General features: G+C 45.7%; 1 protein-coding gene across 5 annotated transcripts; it reads left to right on the forward strand.

Moving 5' to 3' along the window:
• Positions 1-536: 536 nt before the first annotated feature.
• Positions 537-18,259, forward strand: LOC144587272 (uncharacterized). Of its 5 annotated transcripts, XM_078387332.1 has the most exons (5): positions 624-645; positions 4,849-5,167; positions 11,641-11,744; positions 11,900-11,972; positions 12,577-18,259. In XM_078387332.1, the coding sequence occupies exon 5, from the start codon at positions 12,948-12,950 to the stop codon at positions 13,836-13,838; it is 891 nt and encodes a 296-aa protein (XP_078243458.1). In that variant the 5' UTR covers positions 624-645; positions 4,849-5,167; positions 11,641-11,744; positions 11,900-11,972; positions 12,577-12,947; the 3' UTR covers positions 13,839-18,259. The 5 variants fall into 5 exon arrangements, with proteins under 5 accessions (XP_078243460.1, XP_078243457.1, XP_078243456.1 ...); XM_078387331.1 differs by lacking the exon at positions 11,900-11,972 and having other exon boundaries at positions 539-629; XM_078387330.1 differs by lacking the exon at positions 11,900-11,972 and having other exon boundaries at positions 585-645.
• Positions 18,260-18,592: the final 333 nt, after the last annotated feature.

Raw genomic sequence — 18,592 nt, forward strand, 5'->3', positions numbered from 1 at the left:
TTCTGGATTCACAAACAGCCCTGCCTGTCCTGATGAACATGTTATGGTGGGAAGGGAAAAGAGGGTGCACTTTGGAATCAGCGGGGGAGGAGGAGGAGGAGGAAGAAGGAGAGAGACGCTCTAGGAATCAAGATATCACTTCCCTTCTTTCTTTGGTACTCTAGGAACGGAGACTCTATCATTTTATTTCCAAAGAGGCCCCAGAGAATATTAGGCTTTTATTTTCTTGGTTTCAACATCTTTCTCTCTGAAATAGGTTTTTTTTTAAGGCAGAGAGGCTTTTGGAAAAAAAAATAAAAAAATCCTCTTCCTATTCATTCCAAATAGCTGTTCCTCCCTACTCTATTCCTTAATTCATTCCTAGAACGCCCCCATAGGAAGGCTAGAAGAGAGGCAATGACCAGCCCCTCCCTTCATTCCTAGAGAGTCCTCCCCGTAGAAGGATGTCAGGGAGAAAGGCAGCGTCCTTCCTAGAGAGGCATCCCAGGAAAGAGAGGTGGGGCGCTTCCCTCCTAGAGCGTCCCCCTCAGGGAGAAAATGAGCCGTGGAGAGGAAGTGGATCCTAGAGCGTCCTCCCACACACAGGCGGAAATACATTTCTTCTTCCGCTGATGGAGGCTCTTTAGAAGGTGGGAAGCCTCCAAGGTGGGGAGGAAGTAAAAGGGGCTCCTGGTTAGGATTTGGGGGGGGGGTCGGTGTGGGGGAAGTGGGGGGGGGGCGCTAGGAGGGACTTGGGGGCGGGTTGGCGGGTGGGGAGCCCTTGAAAGAGCCTGGGATGGGCAAGAAGAGGGAGGGAAGGGGTCTGGCTAAGGGACGTCTGTCCTCCCCCTCCCCCCCATTATCATCATCATCCTCTCTTCTTGGCAGGGGGGAAAGAGAGGCCCTTGGGGGGGGGGGTCCTTGGGACCTATGTATATTTCATTGTTTTTATTTTACTCCCCCCAACCTCTGGAGCACCCCCAAGTGTGTGTGTGAAGGGGCTTTCCTCCTCTCCCTGCCATTCAAAGATGGTCTTTAAAGCCACCCCTTTCTTCCTCCTCTTGAGGAGACCCTGCCAGGCTCAAAGGGGTGGGGAATCAGGGCTGACGCAGGTCAGACGGAGGACCTGCCCCCCCCACTCCCCATCTTTTAATGCTCTCTGCTCTGAAACCAGGCTTGAGGGAAGAGGCTTTGGCAGGTGGGTCTCCTTGGACAGCCAAGGGGGGGACCTCCTCCCCGCAGGGAGGGTGATGTTCCCGGGGAGCCTTTCAAACTGGCCTGTTCTCTGGAGCAGGAAACCAGTTAGAAAGTCGAGTCTTAACACAATACGCAATATTGACAGTTGGTCAAGATGGCGGCGCAAGCACTTGCAGCGGCTAGGCATTCCAGAGATCGGCCCTTATTACGGACTCTACATGCTCAGGCACAAGTAATTTACAGTCGACAAGAATTATTATCTATTGGCAGAGAAGGTTACAACTTTGAATCGACGGTCTCAACTTACAACATCCCAGCTGAGCTTTTAAGACGGCCTGCATATCCGGGGGTTACTCCCCCTGCTCTCCCTGTCAGGAAGAAAAGAGCACGGAGAAAACGCAAGCAGAAAAGAGGTTGCAGGGCCGGTCTACGAGTGAGGTTAGGCAAAAATCCTCACAAGCCTGCATTGCCAAGTCTTTTTGTCTCAAATGTTAGATCTCTACCCAACAAGATTGAGGAGCTGGAACTTACTATCTCCCTACAGAAAAATATTCGAGACTGTTGCGTTATGATCTTTACAGAGACATGGCTTGACTCTTCCATCCCAGGGGAGGTAATTGAACTACAAGGACGCAGAGTACATCGAGCAGACAGATCTGTTGAATCTGGGAAGAGCAGAGGTGGAGGGGTTTGTGTTTACACAAACGATAATTGGAGCACAGATGTTAAAATACTGGACATTCACTGTTCTCCTGATTTGGAGTATTTGGCAGTGAAATGCCGCCCCTTTTACCTGCCTCGTGAGTTTAATGTTATTATAATAACAGCAGTATATATACCTCCTGATGCTAACACAACCACAGCTTTGAGTTGTTTGTTAACTGCTATCAGCAAACAGCAGCAGGCCTACCCAGATGGAGTGCTGGTGGTAGCAGGTGATTTCAATCAAGCCAATTTAAAGACCGTCCTCCCTAACTTTTATCAGTATGTGGACTGTCCCACTAGAGGGGAAAATACCTTGGATCAGGTATATAGTAACATCATACATGGATATAAGACGAAGCCATTGCCTAGCTTGGGACAGTCAGATCATATATCTCTTTTTTTGATTCCATCATACAGACCTCTTGTTAAAAGAATCAGACCATCAATTAGAGAAATACAAGTGTGGCCAGTGGATGCATCTGAGCAACTTCAAGATTGCTTTAGGAGCACTGATTGGGCACTGTTTGAGGAGGACAATGTTGATACTTATGCCTCGACAGTACTGTTTTATATCAAAAGCTGCATCAATGTTGTTACTACTACCAGACAAGTACGAGTGTTTTCTAATAACAAGCCTTGGCTAAATAGAGAAGTGCGCCTTTTATTAAAAGCCAGAAATGCTGCTTTTCATTCTGGTGATGAACTACAGTACAGAGAGGCTAGAGCTAAACTGAAAAGGGGCATTAAGGATGCCAAAGCTATGTACAGCCAGAGAATTGAACAACACCTTGAAAGTTCTGACACTCGCCGAGTGTGGCACGGCCTAAGACAAATCACTGGTCAGAGTAACAAAAACAGTCTGTGTAGCAGCAGTGATTTTTTGGCTGAGCAGTTAAATCAATTTTTCAGCCGTTTTGAGGTGGAAACAGGAACAACCATTATTCCAGCACCTACTGTCTATAATACATCACTAGAATCTACCATCAACAGACAACCACTAGTACTGCAGATTTCAGATGTGAGACGCGCTTTCCAGAATATTAATGTTCGAAAGGCAGCTGGACCAGATGGAATCATGGGACGAGTTATTAGGGGCTGTGCTGCAGAATTAGCTGGAGTTTTTACGGATATTTTCAATCTATCCTTGTTGCAGTGTTCAGTCCCCACTTGCCTGAAGACATCTATTATAGTGCCAGTCCCCAAGCAGTCAGCTGTGGTATCTCTCAATGATTACAGACCAGTAGCTTTAACATCTGTTGTTATGAAATGTTTTGAGAGATTGGTGCTGGATTACATTAAGGCTAGTCTTCCACCTTCTTTGGACCCATGGCAATTTGCATACAGGAAAAATAGATCTACTGATGATGCTGTGTCCATTGTACTCCATACTGTATTGAGCCACTTAGAACATCAGGGAACTTATGCGAGGCTGTTGTTTGTGGATTATAGCTCTGCTTTTAATACCATTCTACCAAATAGGTTGTTTTTTAAAATGATCAACCTGGGATTACCTCAGGAGATATGCATGTGGATAAAGGATTTTCTGACAGATAGGCCACAGTCAGTAAGGATGGGATCTCACCATTCTTCTACCCTGATACTAAGTACAGGAGCTCCCCAGGGCTGCGTGCTAAGTCCCTTCCTCTATTCCCTGTACACACATGATTGCACCCCACTGTATAACACCAATGCAATTATTAAATTTGCGGATGATACGACAGTGGTGGGGCTCATAAATAAGAACAATGAGTCTGCTTATAGAAAGGAAGTACAAAGGTTGATACTTTGGTGTAAAGAAAATCATCTCACACTTAACATCAAAAAAACTAAAGAACTCATAATTGATTTTAGGAGGAAGAGATATGTACATTTACCACTGTACATAAACGGTGAGGAAGTGGAGAGAGTTGGTAGTTTTAAATTTCTGGGTACTTACATCTCAGAGGACCTCTCATGGACTATAAATGCCAACATGCTAATGAAGAAGGCACAGAAGAGGCTGTATTTCCTGAGAATGCTCGGCAAGTTAAATTTATCTCAGCATTTGCTTCTGTCATACTATCGTAGCACCATTGAGAGTGTCCTAACCTATGGCATTCTGGCATGGTTTGGGAGTAGCTCTGTAGCGGACAAAAAAGCTCTACAGAGAACCATTAAAATTGCCCAGAATATCATCGGGCTCCAGCTACCAACCCTGGATGACATCTTCACATCCCGCTGTCTAAGGAAATCACATAGCATCCTGAGAGACTCTTCCCATCCTGCTTATAACTTTTTTGAACTGTTACCATCTGGCAGAAGATATAGAACAATTAAGACTCGGACCACACGTTTTCTCAATAGTTTTTATCCCAGAGCTATAATTGCAATTAATAATCAGCTTAAAGACCACCAGTAGTGAATAATTAGTTGGACTGTGTAACTTGGCCTGCGGTGTAGATGTTTGTATTTTTAGTGGGGGACTTTTAGTGGGTGGGGAGTGTTTGGGAATTTTATGTGTGTGCATGTGTCTGGTCTCTGGGTGTCTGTGAATTTCGTTGTATGTGTATATACTTACAATGACAATAAATTATTATTATTATTATTATTATTATAAGATGGTTTAGGAAATAGATTTCGAGAGGAAGCCGAGGCATCTCAGCACTGGGGAAACTGCACTGGACGGATTCCCGCCTGTGGTTCCCCATTTGCTGTGCTGCTTTCTGTCATGGGACCGTGGTTAAATGGCCATTCAGCTTTGGCATCTTCAGCCTTTATTTTCAGAAGTTTGGGTGGTTTGATGGCAGGTCACTCATCTTTGCCGTCAGGGCAGCCATCTTCTTCCTGTTGTGATCTAAGGCAACTCCCGTCAAGCACAATTTTTGTAATTCCTGAAGAGATTCGCATCAAAGGTAAGCCTGTAGGATATTCTCACATGTAATCCTTTTGTTTGTTTTTTTTTTTTTTTTTTTTGGTTTGTTTTTACAGAGAGAGTCTCCGGAGTCTCAACTTGTGTCCCCCTCAGATCACCACTGGCAAGAGAGTCCTCAGAACGTCCTCCAGGCATCGCCTCTTCCACTCTGCTGTGGGTCTCGTCGGCTGGGTTGGCTGGTGCCTCCCAAGCTGGAGGGAGGTGAAGGCTGGTGGCCCACCAGATTTTCGATGTGTTGAGGATCCCAACTTCTGAGAGGCGGAAAGAGACGCATGGCCTGCTTTGGATGCCAACGAAGAACACTCCCCTGTCAAGCAGCAGGCTTCTAATGACCTTAACGCATTGGCACCTACTGTTTGGCAGGCCCAGTGGCAGGTAAAAGGTTTCCATCTGAAAGCGTGCTCCTTTTTTTGTCCTAGAATTGGCTTTTCCCCAAACAGCCCACAAAGATTCAAGATAGTATGTGTGTGTGTGTGTGTGTGTGTGTGTGTGTGTGTGTGTGTGAGAGAGAGAGAGAGAGAGAGAGAGAGAGAGAGAGAGAGAGAGAGAGAGATACAAGACAGCTACAGATATTGGTATATATTAGAAGGTTCAGAGGTGTTCTTCTTAAGCAGAGTGGTTGAATCACAGAATTGTTGAGCTGGAGGAGACCCCAAGCTTCATCGAGCCCAGCTCCCTTGGTTGTTCTGGGTTTTTTGGGCTCTTTGGCCGTGTTCTGAAGGTTGTTCTTTCTGACGTTTCGCCAGTCTCTGTAGCCGGCATCTTCAGAGGACAGCCACCTGTACTCTGGTGTAGTTGGCTTGGGAGTTCAGTATTTATGGCTGTGAGATAGGCTTTTGTCTTTTCCTGTAGATGGGTGATTAGTGTGTATTGTTGTGGGTGTATTATGCTAAGGGGAAGAGATTAGCTGTTCCTGTGGTTGATGGGTGTCATTAGCTGGTCTTTTGTGTGTAGTGATCCCCTGTCCTTGTGGGTGGGTAGAGTTTGTTGACCTTTTGCACGTAGTATGTGTGATAGCTGGGAGCCAAGTTTTGTTGAGCAGAAATACTTTATTTGTGGGTGGCTGTTTTTCTTCTTCAGTTCGGTGTTGTTTTCTAGGTTTGATGGCTCTTGTGATTTCATTTTTGGAGTAGCCATTTGCCTGTAGGGCCCAGTTCAGATGATTGAGTTCAGTGCTGAGAAATTGAGCTTCACAGTTCCGATTTGCCTGGTCTACCAGTGTTTTGATTATGCCTCTTTTTTGCTGTGGGTGGTGGTTGGAGTTTTTGTATAGGTGCCGGTCTGTTTGAGTGGGTTTTCTGTAGACCTTGTGTCCCAGTCGGAGGTCAGTTTTGCGTAGGACCATGACATCTAAGAACGGGAGCTGTCCCTCTGTTTCTTTTTCCATGGTGAATTGTATATTTGGATGGATGTTGAGATGGTTGAGAAATTCTTCCAATTTTTCCTCATCGTGATTCCAAATTGCAAAGGTGTCATCCACATATCGGAACCAGACTGTGGGTGCGAGGGGTGCCAAAACCAGGGCAAGTTTTTCAAAATGCAGCTCCCTTGTTGGCCTGGCGTCCTCCAAGCATCGCCTCTTGGCCCCTCTCCTGCCGAAAGAAGAACCGAAAGGCCAGTTGGGGAAATATCAGGAATGGCTTGTCTGCCCCCTTTGAACTCTATGGCTCCTCTTTCTTTCCTGCCCTGATGGTGAGGCTGTTCTCCCTCAGGTTCTCTCCACACCATGAGTATCCCAAAAGCCTGTTTGGTAAAAGGGAAAGGCAGCGTGGTGTAGCGGATGGAGTGTCAGGCTAGGAATCGGGAGACATGGGTTCAAATTCCGGCTTCACCACAGAAGCTCACTGGGGAGGTTTGCAAGGACAAATAACTCTTCACATATTTCCCATAAAGATTCCTGTAAGGTGGATGAGATAGGTTTGCACGTAGCAATAAAGGCCACTCTGGGTAGTTTAGAACAAAAAGCAAGAAAACAATCGAGTAACAAAATAGCAAATAGCGACATTAATACATAGGGGTGAAAATGAAAAAAATAAAGTGAAGTGAGGATAAAATTATAATACAATAAATACAATTAAAAGCATAGAAGAAAATAAAAACATGGAGGTGGTTGTCTTATTGGGCACTATTGTATCAGAGTGTTGTTTGTTCAGGGAAGACCTGTCTAAATAGCCAGGTTTTAAGCAGGTTTGTGAAGGGGCCGGATGGACTTTGGGTAGAAGAGAGTTCCATAACTGTGGCGCTCCCGCCGAGAAGGCCCGGTTTCTAGTGGTTGTTTTCCGGGCCTCTCTCGGGGTCAGAACTCTCAGCCGCCCTGCCTGCGACGGTTTTATAGGATGGGCAGACCTAACTGGGAGGAGGCGCTTGGCCAGATATCAAGGTCCATGTGAAAATGGGGAGACATGGAGAGCCCTATGTTATATGTTATGTTTTATATATATATATACTTGTTTATTCTGTGTGTTGTAAGCCGCCTAGAGTGGTCGTAATTGACCAGATAGGCGGGGTATAAATTGAATAAATAAATAAAATAAAGGAGTTAGCCTACTTGAGACAGCTTTACGTACGTGGTTGGTTCTAGTTTTGTTTTGTTTTTTAAAAAGAAGCCAAAGTGGTTTGTATTTCCAATCTTGCATCACCAGATGTTTTTGAATGACAGCTCTGAAAACTCCTGGATAGCACTGCTTGTGGCGAAGGCTTCCAAGCATTTTTGTCGAAGAGCATCTGGGGACACAAAGTTGGAAACCACTGGGATGATCAGAGGGATTCGTCCTGGAAAGCGGCTGAATCCAGGGATTTCCTGCAGGCCTCTCTCTGTCTCTGTCTCTGTCTCTCTCTCTCTCTCTCTCACACACACACACACACACACACACACACACAGAGAGAGAGAGAGATGGAGCAGCCTGTGGTTCACACAGGCATCCTGTTTTATACTGGAGTGGAAAGAGCGACTGCCTGGCCCTCCAGATGTTTTGAATTTTGGTTCCTGGAAGCCTTAGCCATATGGGAGAGGGTTGGGAAGAATGGGAGTTGTAGTAAAATAAAAAGGACCTGAAGACTCAAGGGCTTCCTAACCCACCTTGGCAGATGTCTGCCGTGACCCTTTGGGGACCTGCATTTATGATTTTTCTATCCTAGGCCTGAGGAAGAGATTTTTATCCATGTCTTGGGAGCATGAAGGCACAAGGACACCCCCCTCACCCCGCCCTTATGATTCTGGTTCCCATTCAAAGAGATCCCTTGGTTCATGCAAGGGGTGAGGGTGGGGGGTGGAAAGAGGCGTTCTGCCTCTTTGTCCCCCTTCCTCTTCCAAGGCTGTGGAAAGACCTTCTTCTTGTTGTTTAGTCGTTAAGTCATGTCCGACTCTTCGTGACCCCATGGACCAGAGCACGCCAGGCCTTCCTGTCTTCCACTGCCTCCCGGAGTTGGGTCAAATTCATATTGGTTGTTTTGATGACAGTGTCCAATACAGTGTTTGTAATACAAACAATCTTCTTTCATTTTTCACTCAAAGGCTATATTTTGACCTTTGCTACTGAAATACTGAATTTGACCCAACTCCGAGAGGCAGTGGAAGACAGGAGGGCCTGACGTGCTCTGGTCCATGGGGTCACGAAGAGTCAGACACGACTAAACAACAACAACTGAAATACTAAAGTCTGTATTTAATAAACCTAAAGTTATTACAAATTCACTCCAAGTTTTTTGACTTAATTTAGCTCATTGAAGATAATTGGTCAGAACACATGTGGAATTCCTTAAATATCATTGAAAGCCCTGTAAGTCAGTTCTGACTTATACACACACACACACATATATACAGTGGTGCCTCCGGAAACATCGCTAAACGGAACAAAAAACCCCATAGGAATGCGTTCCTATGGGGCAAAAACTCACCGTTGAGCGAAGATCCTCCATAGGGGCAGCCATTTTTGGTGCCTCTTAAGCGAGGAATCCGTCCAGAAAACAGCGGGTGGCCATTTTGAAACCGCCGATCAGCTGTTAAAAAAGCATTGCTTTGCCATGATCAGTTCCCCAAGCAGGGAACCGATCATGGCAAAGCACCGCCGGCCAGCTAGCCAGCCCGGGAGACACCAGGTGTCCTTAGGCAGCGGGCGAGTGAGGGCTCGGAGGCAGCCGCCCGGGGCGGGAAGGGGCGGGCCATCCACCCGGCGTGCGCTCGCTCGCCAGCCAGCCAGCCAGCGAGACACCAGGCGTCCTTAGGCAGCGGCCGCGCGACCGCTCGGAGGCAGCCACCTGGGGCGGGCCATCCACCCAGCGTGTGCTTGCTCGCCAGCCAGCCTGGGAGACACTGGAAGTCCTTGGGCGGTGGGCGAGCGAGGGCTCGGGAGGAGAGCACCCCCACCCCCGTCGCCGCTGCAGATGCCGGGAGGAGAGCAGCCGGGGTTTGCTCTTCCTCCTGGCTCTCCCCCACCCCACTCGCCACCGCCACCGGGCCGCAAAGGCAGACCTCCCACCCACCCCTGTGGAGACACACCCCTCACCCCCGTCCCTGCCACCGCTGCTGGGAAGAGGGCTGCCGGAAAACCCGGGCCTTGCCTTGCCTCCTGGCTCTCCCCAGCCACCCCCTCACCCCCGTTGCCTCTGCTGCTGCCAGGAGGAGGGCCGGGAACACCTGCCCCCACTGGTCAGCTGGGGGAAGGTGTGGGGAAAAATCGCAAAGTGTTTTTTCCCCATAGAGAACATCGCAATGCAATCGCAAAAGCGATCGCAAAATCTTCATCGGTATGCGGATTCATCATTAAACGGGGTGCCCGTTAAGCGAGGCACCACTGTATATATAAAAAAGCCGTATATATATAGTCGTCATCGTTTAGTCATGTCCGACTCTTCGTGATCCCGTGGACCAGAGCATGCCAGGCCCTCCTTTCTTCCACTGCCTCCCGTAGTTGTGTCAAATTCATATTGGTTGTTTTGATGACACTATCCAACCATCTCATCCTTTGTCGTCCTCTTCTCCTTTTGCCTTCACACCTTCCCAACATCAAGGTCTTTTCCAGGGAGTCTTCTCTTCTCATGAGATGGCCAAAGTACTGGAGTCTCAGCTTCAGGATCTGTCCTACCAGTGAGCACTCAGGGTTGATTTCTTTTAGAATTGATATGTTAGTTCTTGCCACAGTTTGCTGTGGTCCACACAGTCAAAGGCTTTTGCATAGTCAATGAAGCAGAAGTAGATATTTTTCTGGAACTCTCTAGCTTTCTCCATAATCCATCGCATGTTAGCAATTTGGTCTCTAGTTCCTCTGCCCCTTCGGAATCCAGCTTGTACTTCTGGGAGTTCTCGGTCCACATACTGCTGAAGCCTACCTTGTAGGATTTTGAGCATAACCTTACTAGTGTGTGAAATGAGTGCAATTGTACGGTAGTTGGAGTATTCTTTGGCACTGCCCTTCTTTGGGATTGGAATGTAGACTAATCTTTTCCAGTCCTCTGGCCACTGTTGAGTTTTCCAAACTTGCGGGCATATTGAATGTAGCACCTTAACAGCGTCATCTTTTAAGATTATAAATAGTTCGACTGGAATGCCACCACCTCCACAGGCCTTGTTGTTAGACAAGCTTTATAAGGCCCACTTGACTTCACTCTCCAGGATGTCTGGCTCAAGGCCACCAACCACACTATCTGGGTTGTCCGGGATATCTAAATCTTTCTGATATAATTCCTCTGTGTATTCCTGCCACCCCTTCTTGATGTCTTCTGCTTCTGTTAGGTCCCTCCCATTTTTGTCTTTTATCATGTTCATCTTTGCGCAAAATGTTCCTCTAATATGTCCAATTTTCCTGAACAGATCTCTGGTCTTTCCTTTTCTGTTATCTTCCTCTATTTCTTTGCATTGTTCATTTAAGAAGGCCCTCTTGTCTCTCCTTGCTATTCTTTGGAAGTCTGCATTCAAGTTTCTGTAACTTTCCCTATCTCCCCTGCATTTTGTTTCCCTTCTCCTCTCTGCTATTTGTAAGGCCTCGTTGGACAGCCACTTTGCTTTCTTGCATTTCCTTTTCTTTAGGATGGTTTTTGTTGCTGCCTCCTGTACAATGTTACGAGCCTCTATCCAAAGTTCTTCCAGCACTCTGTCCACCAAATCTAGTTCCTTAAATCTGTTCTTCACTTCCACTGTGTATTCGTAAGGAATTTGGTTTAGATTATACCTGAGTAGCCCAGTGATTTTTCCTACTCTCTAATCTTGAATTTTGCTACGAGAAGCTGATGATCAGAGCCACAATCAGCTCCAGGTCTTGTTTTTGCTGACTGTATAGAGCTTCTCCATTTTTGGCTGCAGAGAATATAATCAATCTGATTTTGATATTGCCTATCTGGTGATTTCCAATATAAATATTCTCGCACTTTGTCATACAAAAGTACTTCACATTACTTATTCCCTTCTTCCACTTCACTCTCTTTACCCAGAAACAGAAGTCTATAATATCATCAGAATATACGCTGAGCATATTAAGAATAATACGATCCGAATATATGATTAAAATTTCCACATGGCTCATGTTGCCCAAAATCATGTTTAAGAGTTCCCAGCAATGGATATTAACATTTCTATTTCTAAAACCTATGCAAGGTTGCCCCATCTCAATAATTAAATATGGGGGAAATTTTCTTTCTTTGACTGCCTGGAATTTCTTCTTTAATTTGTTTTTTTCTCTAGTACCATCTGTCCTGTTTCACTGTATCAAACTGTAGCTGAAACCCCTTGAGGATGCTTCCAAAATTTAGCCATGACTAGTCTGGCTATGTAACAAGTAGCTTTATAAAAGATTTAAAAAGTAAATTTGCATTATTATTATTTACATAAGCTGATCAAAATTCTATCTCTGCAGATTGGATTATGGATGGCCGGTAATCCTTCTTTATTTATTGAATACTGTACCCTCTTAAAACTGGAACATGAGCCTCTTGCTTCAGAAGTTCCTTCAATGAAAAGGTGAGTAAAGGGAATAAAGTCCTCATTTATAAACGCTTTTATTGGTGATATCAAATGACCCTTCTAGAGGTTATTTCAGGCAGATTCTTTAAACCTGGTTGACTTCACTGAATTTTTTTAAACCGTGTTGACCTACTCTCTCTTCCCGATTTTAGGGCCCCAGTTGTGTTCCTACACCACACAGAATCCCAGCAGAGGGGCCTGTTTCTAAATCCAGAAGACAAGAATGTAATTTCGATCATTACTTCCTTGATGCCATGTAACGGATCAGATGCCGGATTCCCCTAGTGCAGCGATGGCAAACCTATGGCACACAGGCCACAGCTGGCGTGCAGAGCCCTCTCTGCAGGCACAAGATCCATAAGTCAATGGATCGCTACTTCCCCCCTAACCAAACCTCAGGAGGATGTTGCAGCCATGGTGCTGGCACCCTGACAGGCGGCGGGCTAGGATCCGGAGCAGCTGGCACTGGCAGCGGATCTGGAATGGTGTCTCGAGGCACCTACATGCCCGGGATTCCTACTTCCACCACCACCACTTCCGCTGGGTTTTTTTTCCAGTTTGGGCACTCGGGCCCAAAAAGGTTCACCATCACTGCCCTAGTGGATTCTTCCAATCATCTTTTGGAGGGGGTCGTGGATTGAGATAGAAATCTGATCACGCCTCCAACCAAACAAAAATGAATGATGTCCCGGATTCTTTCCCTCCTGCTGGTCTTGGTGCAGCCGTGGGGTTCCTCCATTTCTCATGACAGTTGTAAAGAAAACAAATGCCTAACAGTGATTCCCAATGATGTTCTCTTCATTCCTCCTTTTTTTCTCCCCTCAAATAGGTTGAAACAGGACAACAGAATATTACAGAAGTCACTTGTTCTTTCACTGAAGAGAACCGAAAAGGGAGGGAAAGGCAGAGTGGAAGCCAACCAACAACAGGAAAAAAGGCATCTGCAACTTTACAGAGTCCTCCTGTGAAATCCTGAGAGGCAGAAGAAAAGAAAAAGGACAGAAAAACCGTCCCTTTGGTAGAAATACATTGAACAAACAACGTGTAGGCATCCTTCAAGTCTCAAGAGACGATGGTAATGTGAAGAGAGGTCTTGGAACAGCGTCTAGTGTGGCTGAGAAGGCCAATTTGAGTGGGACCATCCCTTCCACACTGAAGACAAACAACAAAGTCCAGCCAAAAGAAAAATCAAACCAATGTATGGAACATGGAAGGAGCATCATTATGAACAGTAATCGTCTTTCACGTGAAAAGTTCCTGAGAGGGGAGAAACAATCACATCAAAGAACTCACACTGGGGAGAAACCATACAAGTGCTTGGAATGTGGATGGAGTTTTAGACACAACTCTAACTTGACTTTGCATCAAAGAACTCATACGGGAGAGAAACCGTATGAATGCATGGAATGTGGGAAGCGATTTGGTCGCAGCAACCACCTAAGTTCACATCAAAGGACTCACACAGGAGAGAAACCCTATAAATGCCTGGAATGTGAAAGGAGCTTCAGTCACAGCAGTCACCTCAGTACGCATCAAAGAACTCATACAGGGGAAAAACCATATGAATGCCTGGCATGTGGGAAGAGCTTCAGTCACAGCAGTAGCCTTAGTTCGCATTATAGAACTCACACTGGAGAGAAACCCTATGAATGCATGGAATGTGGAAAGAGCTTCACCCACAGTAGTAGTTTTAGTTCCCATCAAAGAACTCACACAGGGGAGAAACCGTATGCATGCATGGAATGTGGAAAGACCTTCAGTGAGAACAGTAGCCTTACCAGACATCACAGAACCCACAGAGCTGATAAAGAAGAAAAAGCATTCAATTGCTTGGAATGTGGGAAGAGCTTCCATCATAGCGGTAACCTTATCTTACACCAAAGAACTCACACTGGGGAGAAACCCTATAAATGTATGGAATGTGGAAAGAGCTTTAGTGACAGCAGTACTCTCAGTAGACATCAAAGAACTCACACAGGGGAGAAACCCTATAAATGCATTGAATGTGGAAGGAGTTTCAATCAATGCAGTAACCTCAATAGGCATCAAAGAACACACACAAGGGAGAAACCATACAAATGTGTGAAATGAGAGAAGAGGTTTCCTTTAACATCAGATGCCTTAAGTCATATCAAGAACTCACACTGGGGAGAAATGGATGAATATTTGATATATTGGAAAGCCTTCAATCATAGTACATATTTATGTTCACACCAAACAATTCTCACAAGAGAAGCCATAAAAATGTGGGAACAGTTGTGCTCTTTGTAGTCATCCAGGAACTTATACACAGAGAGAGAGAGAGAGAGAGAGACCGTATTAATATAGATGTACAGAGTAGTGAGGAAGCCAACTCACAGTAGGGAGAAACTATGAAGTGCGTGGATGAAAAGCAGACCCCGGGGTGAAACCACACAAGCTAAATGGAATGCAGAAAAAGCTACAATACTAACAGAAACCTTATTAAATTATTAAATTTCAAAGGAGTAACATATAGAGAGAAGCAAAAGCCAAGTGTGCTACTTAGCACTTAAAGCACTCTTTGGGTGGTTTCCAATTTAATTATGCAAGCTTACACATTGCACCCCCAGTGAGCTGGGTATTCAGTTTAATGATCTTGGAAGGCTGGAAGGCTGAATGAACCTCAAGCCAGCTACCTGGGATTGAGCCCAGGTTGTGAACAGAGTTTTGGCTGCAGTACTGCAGTTTAAGCACTGCATCACAAGGGAAGTGCTAAGATTTTAGGATGTGGAATGAATGAAGGCATTCATTTAAGGGAGAAAATGTATTAGACATCATAGGAAAGGCATTAGAGAAAATATGAATAGATGTATGGGGCATGGGTAGATGTTCAGTAGAAGAAAATTCCATTCCCTTTCCTCTTTCAAGGGAAGAGAAAAATGCTGTTCTAGATAGCAGAACTAGATATTTCGTTGATGAGCTGCCTTTTTCTGATACAGGATTTTATTGACAGAATGAATTTTGAAGGGAAAGGAAGAAATAGAAAACCTGTGTGAAGATCTATTTTTCCAGAGAATGAGCTCCTGTGGCTGGAGTCGTTGTCTTTAAGTGGCTGATAAATCAGTTGAAATTGTTCTAGTGTAAAATTCAACCAGGTTATGCCCAAACAGTTCCATATTCACATTCACTGGACAACCACTTTTGCAAACAACTGTGCAATTTGATTATGGGACGAACCCCACAACCAAATACTCGACTATGTCCACGGATGTGACTTTCCCTTCTTGTGCCAATTTGACAGCAACTTTCACAACTCCCCAAGTTGTTGTTGTTGTTTTTTTGCAGGCAGAGAATGATTTTGTCCCATTGTTCTTGTCACTGTCTCTTCCATTCCTCCAAGCTGCACAAGCCTAGCTGCACAGTGAGGTTTTGAGAAGTAAATGCATGAATCGCATACCGCCACTATAAGGAGAAACCAGAAATTAGGATTTGGTAGCGAGGATACGGAGAATGGCTGATGTAAAATTGATGAACCACCCAGAGGTCTGTCTGGACATGAGCCCAAGACTGAGCTAGATGGAGGAGGTGTGGGGATGTGAGTCCTTATTTAGAACGTAAGGAAGGTTCAAGAGTGACATCCGGGAGTTTCCAAACACATTCTCCTTCTTGACTTTGCTGGGACTGCAATTTATCCATCTCAGCAGACCCCCTATTCTTTACCTATAGCCCCAAACCATGGGTGACATGTCTTATGTGAACCATAGGAAGCTAGCATGCACATCTGCCCCTCACAGGATGGCATCTGGAGAACAAAATGGAGGTACAGTTGAGAAACAGAAGTCCAGTTGGCCTGGGGTCCTCCCAGCATCTCCTCTTAGCACCTGTTGAGTTGAAACGATCAGAACAGGATGGGGGGGGGAGAAGAGCCAGGAGTGGCTTGTTCTGTCCTTTTGATTTTCTGACCTCTTATTTCCGCCTGCGCTGGTTGTTAGGTACTCTGAAAGGGCTGTCTACCAGCAGCAACTTTCTCTAAGAAGGAGCATGGAACACACTACCTAACTCTGTCATACAAAGAGAAATTCTTTTCTCTTTCAGTGTTTTTCTTCTCTTGATCTTATGAATTTTCACCACAGTTTTCCCATTGACCCTGAGACCAGCGAGCTTTTTAAGCGAGATTAGTGGCACAAGGTTTAGTAAATAGCTCTGTTAAGCACATCTGAACTCAAAAGTTAAGAGATTAGGTAAGGTGAAGGTTCCCCTTGACATTTAGTCCAGTCGTGTCCGACTCTAGGGAGCAGTGCTCATCCCTATCTCCCAAGTTGTAGAGCCAGTGTTTGTCCAAAGACAGTTTCCATGGTAATGTGGCCAGCGCAACTAGACACGGAATGCCATTACCTTCCCACTGTGGTGGTACCTATTTATCTACTCGTATTTACATGCTTTCGACTGCTAGGTTGGCAGGAGCTGGGACAAGCGACGGGCGCTCCCTCAGTTGCGTGGATTCGATCTTATGACTGCTGGTCTCTTCCGACCTTGCAGCACAGAGGCTTCTGCGGTTTAACCTGCACCACCACCACGTCCCTTAAGAGATTAGAGTACTAGGCAAATACTGGTAAATGATATATTAACAGATTAAGAGATTTAACATTAGTCTGTTGGGGGGGGGGGATAGCACAAACACTGCTGTTTAAGAGAATATAGTTCATGACTTCAGTTCATCACTTCCATCCAAAACACAGTGAACTTTGAGACATGTAACTTTGGCAGAACTTTCTCTTTATTCTCTCCTTATTTTGCTCTACTTTGCTAATGTTTTCCCTTGACCCCCAAAATCCACTTCCCCTTCTCTTTTTAGACTTCCTCCCTTCTGTCATCCTTTCGGAAGAGAAGATTCTGCCACCCAGAAGGGAAAGCTCTTGGCAGGGAGAGAATAGTGGAAAGGGGAAGGCTGTAGGATAAGAGGAGGACAGAACATGAGTGAGAGTGACTCAAGAAAAGAACCTTGAGCAGGACTATTAAAGAATAGGAGCTGCAGAGGTCCTTCACTCACCGGATCTTGCTGCATCAGAAGCCACTTGTTGAAACAGAAGAACACTCATAATTGATGTTCCCTTCTAAATGTAGGACACTCAAAATAGCATTCAAGTTTTTTTTTCTTTCCCTTCCCCTATATTCAGCCTCATGAGGATCTTCGTACCTTTTCTCCTTTCTGTGTCAGGAACCAAAGCTCACTCATTCAATGCAACCCCACCCCTGCTCCTCCAGATATGTCCAGGTTAAGAGGGTGCATGGATTTGTGGGGCAGACACAGGCAGAGAAAGACACGGATCAGCCACATGGTTAACTCCACCGACAGGTGAAGAGAATGGCATTGATTATATCATTGCAATGGCACCTGTTCAGTTCACGAAACCTGGGGTCCCACTGTTCATGTGGATGTTACCTTGACACATAGCACCTGCCTAGAGAGTGTTGGAGGCCACACACACACCTTCATGGCTATGGTGTTCCTGGAAAGCTGTGACCCCTTCCAACAGGTTTGTGCACCATGCCACACTGCAAAAAAATGCTTCAGGTGTGGTTTTGAGGAACGTGACAATGAGTTCAAGGCGTTGCCTTGGCCTCTAAGCTCTCCAGATCTCAGTCTGATTGAGCATCCATGGGATGTGCTGGGGCACCCAATCGGACCCCCCTCACGACTTGCAGGATTCAAAGGAATGTGCAAATGTCTCAGTGCCACAGGACACGTTCAGAGGTCTTTGTGGAGTCCCATGCCCCACGCGTCAGGGCTGTTTTGGCAGCATGACGGGCACCCACATATTAGGCAGGTGGTTTTAATGTGGCCAATCAGTGTAGACTTCTATCAAAGGCAGTGGCTATTCGGAAGGGATACTGCTATAGTGTTCCTCCAGTGGCCGTCCCGATCAATCCCACAATAGTCCTCCTCTCCCCTCTTGAGATCAGAGAGGAGCTATCTGGGAGTGATGGGTGATGAGAGTGTTTAATGTTTGTTTTCTGCATGTGTTCATAGAATCATCATCATAGGGTTGGAAGGGACCTTAGAGGTCATCTTGGCCAACCTCCTGCCCAAGGCAGAAGACCTCATCCCCTCCTGTACCAGTTGAGAGAGAACTGCCCTTGACTATTCTTGGACTGAGAAAGTTCCCTGCTTTTTCCCCTTCTGTTTTTGTGGGATGGGGGTGTCGAAGCAAATCTGCCTCCCCTTTTTTTGCCTTGCAGAGCTCCAGCCTCACAGCAACAACAAGAGGGACGTCAGATAGGAATGGCCCCCATCTAGACTCACTGTTCAGCGGGCACTCCGGGCATCCCCTTAGATGTTTGTTTCAACATTTTAGTTGGGTGTTTTTTAAAAATAACTTAATGTTATTGTCATTTAATTCTTTCTAATTTGCCATTTTTTTTGGTGCTTTGACTATTACTGGTGTTAACATTGTGAGCTACCTGGGGTCCCCTTAATGTGAGAAAAGAGGCCTGCTAGGATTACTAATTTTCCAACTACCTAACTAAATAAAGCTTTACGTAAACTGGCATGTTAAAGCCCAGTCCTTGCCTTGTGTATGACGAACAACTCAAGAGAACTCAGCTGGAGAAAGGCTTCTAACAATACTGTAGGTGGAACCGGTGGAAAGGGTGAAAAGACACCAGGAGTCTGGGAGAATGATGGTTTCCTTCCCATTGTGGTGTGCTCCAAAGTCACTTCAGACCTACGACAACCCTAACAAGATTTTTTGGGGAAGAGGTTCAAGGAGTGGTTTTCCATGACCATTTCCAAATGGGTTTCCTAGGCTTAGGATTTGAACCCAAGTCTGTCGTGTCCTGCTCCAACATAGCCTCTTGGGTGGGTTAGGGCATTGGTCCAAGGC

The sequence above is a fragment of the Pogona vitticeps genome, chromosome 2 (assembly GCF_051106095.1).
Source record: "Pogona vitticeps strain Pit_001003342236 chromosome 2, PviZW2.1, whole genome shotgun sequence".
Classification (NCBI taxonomy): domain Eukaryota; kingdom Metazoa; phylum Chordata; class Lepidosauria; order Squamata; family Agamidae; genus Pogona; species Pogona vitticeps.

Excerpts from the sequence above, each read along its gene's own strand:
- LOC144587272 (XM_078387334.1), top strand. The coding sequence starts at position 12,948 with ATGGAACATGGAAGGAGCATCATTATGAACAGTAATCGTCTTTCACGT.